At 41.0% G+C, this 15871-nt stretch overlaps 1 protein-coding gene across 1 annotated transcript in view; it reads right to left on the reverse strand.

Annotated features, from left to right (window-relative positions):
• SWAP70 (switching B cell complex subunit SWAP70) overlaps nucleotides 1-15871 on the reverse strand; it is a 91439-nt gene that overhangs the window by 32866 nt on the left and 42702 nt on the right. Inside the window, exon 3 of the mRNA XM_032166639.2 lies at nucleotides 5736-5909. Coding sequence (XP_032022530.1) covers nucleotides 5736-5909 — 174 coding nt within the window. The remainder of the gene's footprint in view (nucleotides 1-5735; nucleotides 5910-15871) is intronic.

Raw genomic sequence — 15871 nt, forward strand, 5'->3', positions numbered from 1 at the left:
GACATGGTCTCATTCTGTCACCCAGGCTGGAGGCAGTGGAGTGATCTTGGCTCACTGCAGCCTTGACCCCAGGCTAAAGCCATCCTCCCACTTCAGCACCCCTGCCTGGCTAATTTTTTATATTTTTTGCAGAGATGGGGTTTCACCATGTTGCCCAGGCTGGTCTCAAATTCCTGAGCTCAAGTGATCAGCCTGCCTCAGCCTCCCAAAGTTCTGGGATTACAGGTGTGCACCACTGCACCCAGCTGACAATTGTATCTTTCTTTCTTTCTTTCTTTATTTTGATTCAGTGTCTCGCTCTGTCCACCAGGCTGGAGTGCAGTGGCATGATCACAGCTCACTACAATGTCCGCCTCCTGGGTGATCCTCCCACCTCAGCCTCCCAAGTAGCTGAGACTTTAGGCATGTGCCACTGTGCCCAGCTAATTTTTGTATTTTTTGTAGAGATGAGGTTTCACCATGTTGCCCAGGCTGGTCTCAAACTCCCCAGCTCAAGCAATCCTCCCACCTCAGCCTCCCAAAGATTGCAGGCATGAGCCACCAAGCCAGGCTGGTTATATTTCACATTGTATTAATTAAGGCTTAAAAAAAAATCTTTCTTAAAAAACACTCTAGACTTAAACAAAATGCAAATGATCATTACGGTAAGTGGATTATTGGAAAGAAGTATTACTTTAAATTTATAAATCCTAAAAACTATTGACAAGATAACAAGTTAAACCCAGCTATATGTTCATGAAAAATTAAGACATTATACTTCAAAATTTATTTTTTAAATATCTGTTTTCACATTAAATTTTATTAAAATCTGTAAGTCTACAATCAGTCCAAATATAGTTTTTGAAGTGTTATTATTCAGAAAGGAAGCAAAAGCTAACAGAGAATGTATTTTTCATAATATAGCATGACCTTGAGTTTGCAGTGCTTGGTCAAAGGCCAGGTGATAGGCTAAGAGCTCCATAAATACAAATCCATGTGATTAACCTCAGGAGGGTAGTTCAGCAGCTAGACAAAGCAATCTCACATAAATCTACTCCAATGATCCCTTCTTTCCCCACACAAGCACTCCTGCCCCAGAGGAAAATCTGTAAAACTAACTCAAATTCTACTTCTAACCAGAAGAAATGATGAGAGAGTAAAAGCTGTCAAGGCACAGAGTGAGTCCAAACAGTAACATGACAAGGTATGCTGCCTGGCTATTCTAGCAAATCAAAGAAAGGCTGTTCACTTCTCAAATGAGATTAACTTGATTCGAAAGAGAATCAAGACATTTCTGTTAGCCTGCAAAGGTGAAGATAAACATGCCAGGAGCCTTGGCTGGGCTCTGGCCTACAGAAACGCACATCAAGGCCCATGTGGGTTCCAATTCTTCGGGATGCCTGCAGCACAAATCTTTTGAATTTCTTAGGCACAGTAGTCAGAAAACTGATGCTGACTGGCTCCCTTCACAGCCTGTGGCTCACTGGTGATTTAATGCCATTGACATGTCATCCACATTAAGCAAGTGCTGCCTAAGGCAATAAAAATACTCACTAATTTCTAATTCTGAAATCAGGACAAGGTCACTTTCAAGTACACCAAATATTTTAGTGATGGAAAAAAACAAAACATCAAGGGTAAGAGACCCACCCCATATCCAGTTTTTCAAAGAAAACACAATTAATTGTGGAACACAGTATAACTACAAAACGTTTTAAAATACTGTAAATTTTTTTTTTTTTTTTTTTTGAGACAAAGTCTGGCTCTATCTCCCAGGCTACAGTGCAGTGGCATGATGCCACTCTCTGCTCACTGCAAGCTCCAACTCCCGGGCTCAAACCACCCTTTCAGACTCAAGCCATCCTCCCACCTAAGCCTCCCAAGTGGCTGGGACAACAGGTGTACACCACCATGCCCAGCTAATTTTTGTATTTTTTTGTAGACACAGAGTTTCACCATGTTGCCCAGGCTAGTCTTGAACTCATGAGCTCAAGCGATCTGCCCGCCTCAGCCTCCCAAAGTGCTGGGATTATAGGCTTGAGCCAGCACACTTAGCCTAAAATACTGTAAATTTTATTTGCACAGTTCTTTCAAGCAGCAGCTAGGTTTTAAAACCACCACTGGGATATCCTTTTCTACAGACATTCGCTTCTATACACCTCTGTATTAAGCTAGACAATTTCCTTGGACAAAAATTTCATAGCATGTTTTATTTTTCATTTCCTTTTTAACATACATACATGATTACATCATTATTGTTATTAAGCACTAAGAAACTGTTCCCACCACTACAGTGAAACTGCCTTCTCCTTGATCACCAACGAGCACCTAATTGTTAAATCCAAGGGCAACTTCTCACTTACCATTGTCTAATTTTTCCATAGCATCTAATGCCAGTAACTACTTTTGTGCTTCTTAAAACTTTGTGTTTCTTAGACATCTATGACTCAGCACTCTCCCAGTTCTCCTAACTCATAGCATGTTCAATTCAGCTTCCTTTGCCAAATCAACTTCCTCTCTCTGCTACAGAAATGGTCCCAAGGTTCCGTCCTTGGCACTCATGTCTCCAACTACAGTCTTCTTCCCTGATCTAACCTACTCCTGTGGTTTCCCCACCGCCATCTCCAGCCCTGGCCTCTCACGAGCTGTAGATAAACACTTCCAGTGCACAGCTCCACAAGGATGTTCCACCTAAAATCCCAAATGTATCAAACTCACCATCATGCAATATGTCCCAAATTTGTTCATCATCCTACCATTCAGTCACACACACCCCTTTTAGTGAGCAGCTACCATGGGTCCAGGCACTTTATTAAATGTTTCACATACATCAACTTTTTCAATCCTCACAGAGTCCCATGAAGAAGGTAGTTATCCCCATTTTACAAATGGGGAACCCCAAACAGAGACAGTGAGTAATTTGTCACAAAGCTAATAAGTGGGAGTTCGGTTTCAAACCAGTCAGTCTGATTTCAGAGACCATGCTTTAAACAAATATAGTATATTACTCCCCAGTTGCCCAGGCCTGAAACTTGTCTCTACTTCCCCACAGCCAGGCACTATATGCTTGGTCCTGTGACCTCTAGGTCCTTCCCATCTGGCCTTCTTTTCCATTCTCGTTGTATTTTAGTCCTCAATGCCACTTAGCTTCTCTCAACTTCTCACTTCCCATGTCTCCATATTTCATCTATTCACCTATCACTCTCTTCCTCAAAAATCATCAGTGGCTCATCTTTCCACACTGCCTACAGGATAAAGTCAAAACTCTCCAGCTTTGTCTACCGCCTATCTTCTTCACAGCCATCATGTTCCAGTGAGAAAGGACATGTATCATTCTTTTTTGACTGCCCAGCATTTAACCCTTTTCTTATGTCTGGGGAAATCCCTACCTGCCAATGTAGAAGCTGAAAATGCAAATGTATCCTTTCCAAGACTCCTTTGCAGCTAGTACACAGTGCCTGACCTAGGCCATGCCAATTAGATACATCATACCCTGATGATAATTGGGAAGTGGGCACTATGGAGAATTCTCCCTCGTAGGAAGAATAGTTCCAGGAAGAGTTGAGTTCTGGGGCAGTGATATGGTTTCGCTGTGTCCCTACCCAAATCTCACCTTGAATTCCCAGGTGTTGTGAGAGGGACCCAGTGGGAGGTAACTGAATCATGGGGGCAGGTCTTTCGCGTGCTGTTCTCGTAATATCGAATAAGTCTCGTGAGATCTGATGGTTTTATAAAGGAGAGTTTCCCTGCACAAGCTCTCTTCTCTTGTCTGCTACCATGTGAGACATGCTTTCACCTTCTGCCATGATTGTGAGCCCTCCCCAGCCATGTGGAACTATAAGTTCATTAAACCTCTTTCTTATATAAATTGCCCAGTCTTGGGTATGTCTTTATCAGCAGCATGAAAATGGACTAATACAGGCAGCAATCAGTGTCCAGGACCAGATGTGTTCCATGGTGTAAGTGCAACACCCATCCTCTGGTGGCAGCAGCATTTTCCTTGTTGTTCCTCATTGAAGGGGCCAGTACAGTAAATAGGACAGACCAAATTGCATAGCCTCCACACCTGTTTTTTAAGCCATCGTGATGATTGTGTAAGCTATCCAGCATACTTTTTAAAAATTCCCTTTTAGGCCCTGCACAGTAGCTCATGCCTGTAATCCCAGCACTGTGGGAGGCTGAGGTAAAGGGATCACTTGAGGCCAGGAGTTTGATACCAGGCTGGGCAACATGGCAAGACCCCATCACTGCAAAAAAAATTTTTTTTAATTAGCTGAGTGTGGTGATGTACACCTGTAGTCCCAGCTACTCAGTAGGCTGAGACAGGAGGATCCCCTGAGCCCAGGAGGTTGAGGCCACAGTGAGCCGTGATTGTAACACTGCACTCCAGCCAGGGCAACAGAATAAGACCCCGTTTCTTAAAAAAAAAAAAAAGGCAGGTGTGGTGGCAGGCACCTGTAATCACAGCTACTCGGAGGGGTGGAGAATCATTTGAACCTGGGAGGTGGAGGGTGCAGTAAGCCAAGATTGCGCCGTTGCACTCCAGCCTGGGCAATAAGAGCAAAACTCTGTCTCAAAAAAAAAAAAATTCCCTTGTTGGCTTGAATCAGCCAGTGTGGCTGTTTCTAAGTAAGCATCCTGACTGGCAACTCAGTCAAGCTGGATACCTCCCTCACTCCTTTTAGAACATGCCCTTTGCTTTCCTGACTCATAAAACACTGCCTACTGTTACTTCCATCGAGAATTCTCCTCTGCCTTCACTATTGGTCAAAATCCTTCCCACCCTTTAATGCCTTGGTACGGCCTTTCTGAAGGGCAACTTTGCCTTGTTCATCTAATACCCTGAAAGTGTGCATTTCTTAGGACTCAGAATTCCACTGCTGGAAGTTTATCCAAAGAAAATAATCAGACTAGTATGCAAAAATGCATGTAATAAGAGTAGTCTTAAGAGTTACTGAGTACATATTCTGTGCCAGGCATTAAACTAAATCCTTTAAATGCAGAATTTCACAACCCTTAGAGTAAACATTGTAATTGGCTTTATTTCACAGATGAGAAAATGAAGACTTGCAGGTTAAATCTTTTGTCCAAGGTTAAGGGATTATAGATGACTTTTTTTAAGTGTGGGGACTACAGCTGATTTTAATTGTGTATATTAATCTTTTCTGAATTTTCTACTGTAATAACCATGTATTAACATGTGTCACTTTTTAGGACAGTAAGATAGCACAGAAGGCTTACTCCTATTATTTTTTTCCTTTGGAAGCTTAGGGAAAATAACAAAACAAGCATTCTGTTTCTTTTACTTTGAAAGGTATGGAAAGTCATCACCCTGGACTTTGAAACAAGAATAGTATTTACTCACACAAAACAGCCCTGAAAACAACATTCTGGATCTTATGTGTTTCCCATGTACCAGCACTCAGCCAGTTACGTTTTGTCAATATGCAAGTAGTATGAAAATTATGTTGTGACTCGTACAGAATACTCTTTGGACATGAGGATAGATTCACTTATCATCATAGTCATTTAGAGAAGAAGAGACCCACTTTCCCTGTAAATCTCCAGGGGTATTACATGCCGCAAATTACTATATTTGGGGCTTTTCTATATTTAGGCTGCTTTGCCTCTGATCCAAAAACACTAGTCAAGGATCTCCTTCCATATCATCTATGCTGAATTAACAGAAAAAGTACCAAGCCAAGTCTATTAAATGCTAAAATGACCAAGTAAAAACTCCCCAAGCCACACCTTACCTCTTCTGACACAATAATTAATGGATATTTGTCCTCAGATAAAAAGTTGAAAATAACCCATATTTTAAACGCATCTTCTTCTGTAATGAGCAGGGGATTCTTTGTGAGGTTTTTTTTGACACAGAGGGTCCAACACATCCTATTGAATTCAATCTTGTCAAAGTCGTCTTGGACCTAAAAAGGAATAAGGAAAAACTCCAACAAATCAGTCCGATATAAGCTATATGTAAGGCAAGTAAAATAGAAAGACAAAGCCTCCTTTGGCTCCCATTTTAATCAATCCAATTAACCAATAGCCATATCCTACATATTTGCTTTAGGTATTACACTTTCAGTGGCTCAATTAAGATGTTACATTTAGCATGACACTGAACCAACATCTGTCCATATCACTCCCTTGGCACATAAAATACTGACCTCTCAAATAGTTACTGTTTCATGGGTATACACTATCTTCCTATTAATAAATAGACTACCAATCCTAGCACTGACCTCTCAAATAGTTACTGTTTCATGTGTATACACTATCTTCCTATTAATAAACAGGCTACCAATCCTAGCACATAGAAGAAACTGAGAATGTCAATTACTCAGTATGAGCCAAGTACAGGTACCTTATCTTTACATATATGGTCAAAGAAGAGGCTGGGCATGGTGGCTCATGCCTGTAATCCCAGCACTCTGGGAGGCCGAGGTAGGCGGATCACCTGAGGTCAGGAGTTTGAGACCAACCTGACAAACATGGAGAAACCCCATCTCTAGTAAAAATACAAAAATTAGCTGGGCGTGGTGGCACATGCCTGAACCCGGGAGGCAGAAGTTGCAGTGAGCTGAGATCGCGCCATTGCACTCCAGCCTGGGCAACAAGAGCGAAACTCCACCTCAAAAAAAAAAAAAAAAAAAAAGGAAGAAGATACCTTCTTTTGGGGAAAACTATTTAACTGAAATTCTAAAACAACAATCCTGCCATTCCTTCATTTGTTCACGTATCCAGTGTTCCCTCAGCATCTACTACGAGCCAAGTACTGAGATTACATAGGCATGAGCCACTGTGCCTGGCCTATTTTTTATTTTTATTTTTTTAACATTGTTTATATTAATTTAAAAAATAAATAGAGATGAGGTCTTGCTATATTACCCAGGCTGGTCTCAAACTCCTAGCCTTAAGCATTTTGCTTGCCATCAGCCTCCCATAGTGCTGGGAGGCACTTTTTTTTTTTTTTTTTTTTGAGACGGAGTCTTGCTCTGTCACCCAGGCTGGAGTGCAGTGGCGCAATCTCGGCTCACTGCAAGCTCCGCCTCCCGGGTTCACGCCATTCTCCTGCCTCAGCCTCTCCGAGTAGCTGGGACTACTGGCGCCCGCCACCGCGCCCGGCTAATTTTTTGTATTTTTAGTAGAGATGGGGTTTCACCATGGTCTCGATCTCCTGACCTCGTGATCCGCCCGCCTCGGCCTCCCAAAGTGCTGGGATTACAAGCGTGAGCCACCGTGCCCGGCCTGGGAGGCACTTTTATATCCTGTAAACTAAGGATATAAAGATGAAGAACTAGGTCTGTGCTCTTAAAATGTTCACAGTTTATTAGGGAAAACAGATATGCAAATAAATTTTAATATAACTGTGTATAATTTAACAGTGTATAATTCAATAGAATTGTTCACTCATTTGACAAATAAAATTTAGATCATAATTATTATTTGCCAAAGACAGTACAAAGATACTCAACATAATACTGGCCTATGTTCCCAAGGAATGTAAAGACAATTACAGCAGAGTGTGACAAGTACTGTAATAGAGATAAGCAGAGGATTTTGCAGGAGCACTGAGGAGCTAACACAGTCTTGACATCTGGGGAAAGATTTGCAGAAAGAGTGACAGGACAACAGAGCTGAGTTCTCAAGCAGCATCAAGAGTCAAACAGATCAAGAATGGGATAAAGGGTATTCCCGGTAGAAGAGAATGTGAGAAAGCCCCGAAGTGGAGGCAAGCATAGTCAGTTTGGAAGAACTGTGAGTATTTAATGTGAATGGGGCACCTGGTGCTGGAGGGTGGTATAACTAAGACTCTTCATAAGTGCAAGTAACAGAAACCACCTTGGGTTCCTTCAAAAACAAAAGGAATTTATTGGAAAAACAATGGGTAACCTCACAGATCTAATGCAAGGGCTAGAAAGATCTAGGCTCTGAAATTAGGCTGGTACCAAGGTAGAGTAGGCAGCCAGAACTGCGGCTGAACCACTCACGGGAACAGTCTGGTGGAGACACCACTGCCTGTATAACATGAGAGCACCCTCACTATTACCACTGCTACCACTGCCCCTGTCCATGATCTTCTGCGTCATTCACTGCAGATTCAAAGTTCTATTGGCTGAGCCTGGATCACATTCCTGTGCTCTAGCTGCCAAGGAACAGGGAAAAATGAGTACCTGAACTTTCCAGATTTTGAGGTGTGAGACAGGTCCTGTTCCCCACCAAGACTCTGTAGAATTTCCCAAATGTAAGAAAAAAGTTCAGATGCTAGACAGACACACAGACAGACAGACAGACACACACACACACACACACACAAAAGGCAAATTTCCACTACATGGGACACAGTGAAAGACAAGCCAGTGAGGTAGGTGAAGACCAGATCATTAGGAGATTTATCATTCACGTTAAGGAGTTAGGAGTCTATCTGGACTGAAACAGTTGAAGGTAGTAACAGATATACTCTTCATTTTAAAAGCCACATTCTGCACCAGTGCAGTGCCTCACTCCTGTAGTCCCAGCACTATGAGAGGCTGATGCAAGAGAACTGCTTAAGGCTAGGAGTTTGAGACCAGCCTGGGCAATATAGCAAGACTTCATCTCTATTTATTTTTTAAATTAATATAAACAATGTTAAAAAAATAAAAATAAAAAATAGGCCAGGCACAGTGGCTCATGCCTATGTAATCTCAGCACTTTGGGAGGCCAAAGCATAAAGACTGCTTGAGCCCAGGAGTTTGAGACCAGCCTGGGCAACAGAGAGAGACCCAGTCTCTACAAATAATAATTTTAAAAATTAGCTGAGCACAACAGTGCATGCCTGCGGTCCCAGCTACTCAGGAAGGTGAGGCAGAAGGATTGCTTGTACCCAGGAGGTCAACGCTGCAGTGAGCCATGATCATGCCACTGCACTCCAGCCTTGCAGACAGGGCAAGACACTTTCTCAAAAAAAAAAAAAAAAAAAATTTTTTTTTGAAAATTAAAAAAAAAAAAATCTTTTTTTGAAAATTAAAAAAAAAAAGCCATATCCTGGAATAACATGGAAGATGTACTGGAGGAGGCAGGCATGGGCAGCAGAATAACATCAGCGAAGCATTTCTTTTTAGAAAGATGTGAACAAAGCATTTTGTTTACTATGTGAAAGAAGTCACCAGCTGTCCGCAGGCAGAAGTTTCACCTGATCTCTAACTTTAATTTGTAGTTGGCGAACCAGTCCTCCAGGAGTAGAAAGAGCTCCTTTGTGTTCTGCCTTTAGCACCCTGCCTCAGTCTAACACCATTTCCCACGGCCCCATCAAATACAAGTGATCCCATGGAGGGAAAGCAGCAGTAGCAGCAGAAGCAGCAATTGCTGCTGCTTTTCTTTTTTGCCTTATCACTATCACCTTGAAGACTTACTATATGCTAGGCATTTTATATGTCATTTCTCGCTTAAATTTTTTATTAGTCCTATAAGGTTAATTATTGCCCCTATTTTACAGATCAGAAAGTACAGGTTCCAAAAAACTGAGCATCCTTGAACAACATAGATTTGAACTTCGAGGGTCCACTTAAATGTGGATTGGGTTTTCTTCTGCCTTTGCCACCACTGAGACAGCAAGACCAACAACTTCTGCCTCTTCCTCAGCCTACTCAACAAGAAGACAATGAGGATAAAAACCTTTACGATGACCCACTTCCACTGAATGAATAGTAAATATATTTTCTCTTCCTTATGATCTTCTTAATAACATTCTTTTCTCTAGCTTACTTTATCATAAGAATAACTGCATATAATACATTTTACATTAAAATATGTGCTAATCAACTGTTTATGTTATTGGTAAGTCTTCCAGTTAACAGTAGGCTATTAGGAGTTAAGTGCTGGGGGAGTCAAAAGCTATCCTTGGAGGCCAGGCACAGTGGCTCATGCCTGTAATTCCAGCACTTTGGGAGGCCAAGGCGGGTGGATCGCTTGAGTTTAGGAGTTTGAGATCAGCCTGAGCAACATGGTGAAACCCTGTCTCTACCAAAAATACAAAAAATCAGCCAGGCATGGTAGCATGCATCTGTGGTCCTAGCTGCCCGGGAGGCTGAAGTTGGGGGGAGATCGCACCACTACACACCAGCCTAGGTGACAAAGTGAGAGACTCTGTCTCAAAAAAAAAGAGTTATACTTGGATTTTCAACTGTGTGGGTTCAAGGGTCAACTGTACATTTACAAAGTTCACATGGCTAGTAAATATCAAAACCAAGTTTAAACTCAAGCTCAGCAAGGTGTGGTGGCTCACGCCTATAATTCCAATGCTTTGGGAGGCTGAAGTGGGAGGACTGCTTGAGACCAGGAGCTCGAGACCAATATGGGCAATATAGTGAGATCTTATTTCTACCAAAAAAATTTATTTTTAATTAGCCAAACATGTTGGCACGTGCCTGTAGCCCCAGCTACTCGGGAGACTGAGGCAGGAGGATCACTTGAGCCTGGGAGGTGGAGGCTGCAATGAAGGCAAGACTGTGCTGCTGCACTCCAGCCTGGGCGACAGAGTGAGACTCTGTCTGAGGGAAAAAAAAAAAATCCAGCCTGGGCAACATAGTGAGACCCCTGTCTCTAAAGAAAAACATTTTTTAATTAGTAGGGTATGGTGGTTTGTGCCTATAGTTCTAGCTTGTCAGGAGGCTGAGGTGGGAGGCTTGTTTGAGCCCAGAAATTCACGGCTGTAGTGAGCTGTGATCATGCCGCTGTACAAATCCACACTCTAATCTGGGTGACAGAACGCAACTCTGTCTCAAATGCTAGCTCTTCCCACCATACCAAACCGCTTGTAGAACTCAGTAGGTGGAGGCCATCTATGGGATGAATGCCATCTATGCAGAACATTTCCAAGGCCACCACCACCAACTCTATCCACATCCCACAAAACACTAAGTGGAAGATATGCCACACAGGGGAAATGACATGTGCACAAAAGCAGATAGCCTTGCTCTGAGAACAAGAAGTGATTCTATGTGGATTATGTGGTGAATCATAGGGTTCCTGAGGGGAAGTGGCTAGATATACAGCTGGAAAAGCAAACATAAGACCAAATCACAAAGGGCTTCATAATTTTAAGAAATAGACTGTAGGAAAACAGTTCAAGGATTTTAGAACAGAATACATAAAGAACTCCTACAATTCAATAACAGAAAAACAAATAAGCAAATTTTAAAATGGGCAAAGGAATTATTCGACATGTCTCCAAATAAGATATACAAACGGCCAACAAGCATATGAGAAGATGCTAAACATCACTTATGATCGGGGAAATGCAAATCAAAACACAATGTGATATCACCTCACACCTGTTAGAATGGTCGCTATCAAAAAAACCAGAAAATAACAAGTGTTATTGTTAGGATGTGGAGAAATTCGAACCCTAGCACACTGTTAGTGGGACTGTAAAATGGTGCAGCTGCTATGGAAAACAGTGTGGAAGTTCCTCAAAAAGTTAAAAATAGAACTACCATATGATCTCGCAATCCCACTTCTGGGTATATATCCAAAAGAACTGCAAACATGACCTTAATGAGACATTTGCACACCTATACCCACTACAGCATAATTCACAATAGCCAAGATGTGGAAGCAACCTAAATGTCCATCCAAGGATGAATGGATAAAGAAAATGTGATATACATTGGGTGCAGTGTACACTTCTTGGGTGACAGGTGCACCAAAATCTCAGAAGTTACCACTAAATAGCTTATCTATATAACAAAAAAAACACCTGTTCCCCTAAAACTATTAAAGTTAAAAAATTTTTGTTTTTAATTTTTTAAAAGAAAACAAGGGCCAGGCACAGTGGCTCACGCCTGTAATCCCAACACTTTGGGAGGCCAAGGCAGGTGGATCTCTTGAAGTCAGGAGTTCGAGACCAGCCTGGCCAACATGGTGAAACCTCGTCTCTACAAAAAATACAAAAATTAGCCGGGCATGGTGGCAGGCACCTGTAATCCCAGCTACTAAGGAGGCTGAGGCAGGAGAGTCACTTGAACACCGGAGGTGGAGGCTACAGCCAAGATCGCACCACTACACTCCAGCCTGAGCGACAGGGTGACACTCTGTCTCAAAAAAAAAAAAAGAAAGAAAGAAAAAGAAAATGGTGTGTTATATACATACAATGGAGTATTATTCAGCCTTAAAAAAAGAAGGAAATGCTGTCACAGGTGACAATAGGGAAGAACCCTGAGGACACTATGTTAAGTGAAAAAGCCAATCAAAAAAAGACAAATACAGCATGATTCTACTTATAATAGAAGGTATCTAAAGTAATCAAACACACTTTAAAAAGATAGTAGAATGGTGATTGCCAGGGCCAGGGGGAAAAGGAAAAGAGGTGTTGTTCAAAAGGTGTAGAGTTTCAGTTATGCAAGATAAAAAAGTTCCAAAGTTCTGTTGTACAATAATGTGCATACAATTAAAAATACTGTACTATACCCTTAAAACTGTTAAGAGGATAAATTTACATTACATATGTACCAGTTTTTTTTAGGTATAAAATCGATAGTTTTCATAGAAAATAGTGCATAAAGCATTAGTATTCAAGTGTTTTCACACAAGGTATAATGTCAAACAAAATAAAGAAATTCAATCTTAGGTTTCCAGAATTTCATATACCATACACTATACTGAATGGTTTTCAAGGTTCTATGAATAAGATATGTGAAAGAATCTTGCTAAAGAAAAAAAATGCTTCCTTCCTGTAGGAGATAGCTAAAAATAAAGAAAAAAAAGGAAAAAAAATGCTGCAAAGTATTTATTATTAAATTATATGATGTAATGACCATATACACAGCTGTAACAAGAAAAAAAAAACGAGTTCTTTATGTGCTAATGTGAACTAATCACCAAGATACGACATAAAGGTACACAACACAAAGAATTATACAATGTCCAGTGAAAAAATGCAAGTCACAAAAGACCATATAGAGCATGATCCTATTTTTATGTCTCCAGAGTAAAAATTAATCATACCTTAAGATATACATATATGACAAAACTTTTTTCTAATGTGAGAGGAAAATGCACATAAAATTCAGGATGGTGGCTTCCTCTTGGGAGGAGGCAGGGAAATGACAAAAGAGAAGAGCAAAGAGGTTGAGGCAACAACATTAGTGAGTGATGTGTTTCCCAAGATGAGTGGTAGGGTCACAGATGTTCATTTTATTATGCTTTATAATTTTCATATATCCTACAAATATTCTTTTGTATATATCATATTATAAAATAAACAAAAAGACAAAATGGGGGGAAAAAAAACAAGCGCTGATCAATGTATACAGATCACCAAGTGTACACAGATCACCAGTGTATACAGATCACCAAGTGTATACAGATCACCAAGTATATACATATCACCAGTGCATACAGATCATCAAGTGTATACAGATCAACCATTTGTGTACAAAGGGGAAAGAACAGATCATCTTTGCTGTTTGTATAAAGTGTAGCAATGTCTGCATCAATATGTCTTTGAGCTGAACTGCAGCTCAAGACTCTTATTCTAGATCCTGTCTTTTACTGTGTATCTGTGGATATGCAAATATTTGTTACCTGTCTACTACAGGTCAGTCAGCATCTGGTATGGGAGGAGTCCCACATAAAATAAGTCATACGTAGTCTCTAAGGAGCTTCTAAGTGCAAGGAGGAAGACAGACTAACAGTTATGTGCAAATGCTCCAATAAAGGAGAATACAGGGAACTCTAGCAGGGCACAGTGGTTCACGCCTGCAATCTCAGTGCTTTGGGAGTCCAAGGCAGGCAGATGAATTGAGGCCAGGAGTTCGAGACCAGCCTGGCCAACACAGTGAAACCCAGCCTCTACTAAAAATACAAATTATCCAGGCACGGTAGCTTGCACCTGTAATCTCAGCTACTCGGGAGGCTGAGGCATGAGAACCACTTGAACCCGGGAGGCAGAGGTTGCAGTGAGCCGAGATTATACCATTGCACTCCAGCCTGGGTGACACAGAAAGAGTGTCTCAAAAAAATAAAATTAAATTAAAATTAAAAAAAAAAAAGAGGGAAGATGGAGGTCCTTTTTCCTTGCCTAATGCAGCCATGGCTTGTGGTCCCAAGAAGCATCTGAAGCAGGTAGCAACTCCAAAGCATTGGATGCTGGATAAATTGACCAGTGTGTTTGCACAGTGAGGCCATATATATATATACACAGTAAGGCCATAAATATATATATGGTCTCTCTCTATATAGACAGTAAACAGAATTGTGTCTGTTATTAAAATATTATAGAACATACTGGGAAATTCTCAGAAATCCAGCATTTGGATAGGGATGATGGCCACACAACACAGTAAATACATTCACAACTATTTTACTGTACACTTTAAAATGGTAGGTTTTATGTTATGTGAATTATATCTCAATGGTTTTATAGCTTCATAAAACCATTTAAACCAGAGCAAGAGCCAAGAAGGAGAAAGTAAAATGGTAGGCTCTTCTCATATAACTACATATACATTTCTAACCTCAAACTCTTTCCTGAGTCCTAGTTCTATATTTTATTACAACTCACATGAAATCATTAATTCTTTGAAATCAAAGGCCATACCTTATTCAGCTTTGTACCCCTCTGCCTGGTTTGCAGTATTAATTTGCTCATTCATTCATTCAAATCATTGTGAGTGTTTACCAGGTACCAGTTACTATGCTAAGAGCTGGATAACAGTGAACCAGTCCTTGCCGTCACAGAACTCACACTCTGGAGAGGGAATCAGATACCAAACAATACAGCAACAACCCAGCCACTAGTAAGTGCTATAGAGGAAAAGCACAGGCTGCTGGGGGAAACACATTATAGAAGAGCTGGTTAGCTCTGGGAAGGGTGGGTTCTACCAGAAGAAACCTCCCTGAGGAAGTGACAATCAAGTCCAGAGCTAAAGGATCAACAAAAATTCGCTGCATTTGATGGGCGGAGTTGGCCTTACAGCACAGGAAGCAGCATGTCTGAAGGCTCTGAGGCAGGAAGGGTCTTGGTAATCTGAGGAACAGAGAGAAGGCCAACGTGGTTGCACTAAAGTGAACAACCCACATGTCCAACAACTGATGAACGGAATATGTAAACAAAACATGGTAGATCCATAACGGAATGTTATTCAGCCATAAAAAGGAATGAAGTATTGTTATAGGATACAACGTGGATGAACCTTGAAAACATTATGCTAAGTGAAAGAAGCCAGATACAAAAGGCTGGCTATTGTATCATTCCATTAATATTATATGTCCAGAATAGGCAAGTACATATAGACAGAAAGTAGATTTGCACTTGCCTAGAGCTATAGGGGAGAGGGAGTGATTGCTAAATGGGTATGAGATTTTGGGGGCAGCAGTGAGATGAAAATATTCTAAAATCAATTGTGGTAATGGTTGTAGTGAATGAACAAAAAAACCACTAAATGGTAGATGTTAAATAGACTAATTGTATGGTATGTAATTTATATCTCAATAAAACTGCTACTTTAAAAAACAATATGTCTTTACAGTACATGACTCATATTGCTGGCCAAAGTATTCATCAGTATAAAGTCATTCATGTTTCTCAGCATGAAACCCCTTTATTTACTCAAAAGTTTACAGTCCTCTATAGTTTCACAAATACAATGAAAATGTAGAGTCCAACTTGGTCATTGCACCAAATTAAAACTATGTAACTTTCAGTCAGGTGCAGTGGCTCACACCTATAATCCCAGCACTTTGGCAGGACAAGGCAAGAGAATCACTTGAGCCCAGGAGTTCAAGACCAGCCTGGACAACACAGTGAGACCTCTGCAAAAAAAAAGTTACAAATTAGCCAGGCATGGTGGTACACACATGTAATTCCAGCTACTCCCCAAGCTATTTGGAAGGCTAAGGTGGG

This window comes from Hylobates moloch, unplaced genomic scaffold (assembly GCF_009828535.3).
Source record: "Hylobates moloch isolate HMO894 unplaced genomic scaffold, HMol_V3 SCAFFOLD_11, whole genome shotgun sequence".
Taxonomy (NCBI): domain Eukaryota; kingdom Metazoa; phylum Chordata; class Mammalia; order Primates; family Hylobatidae; genus Hylobates; species Hylobates moloch.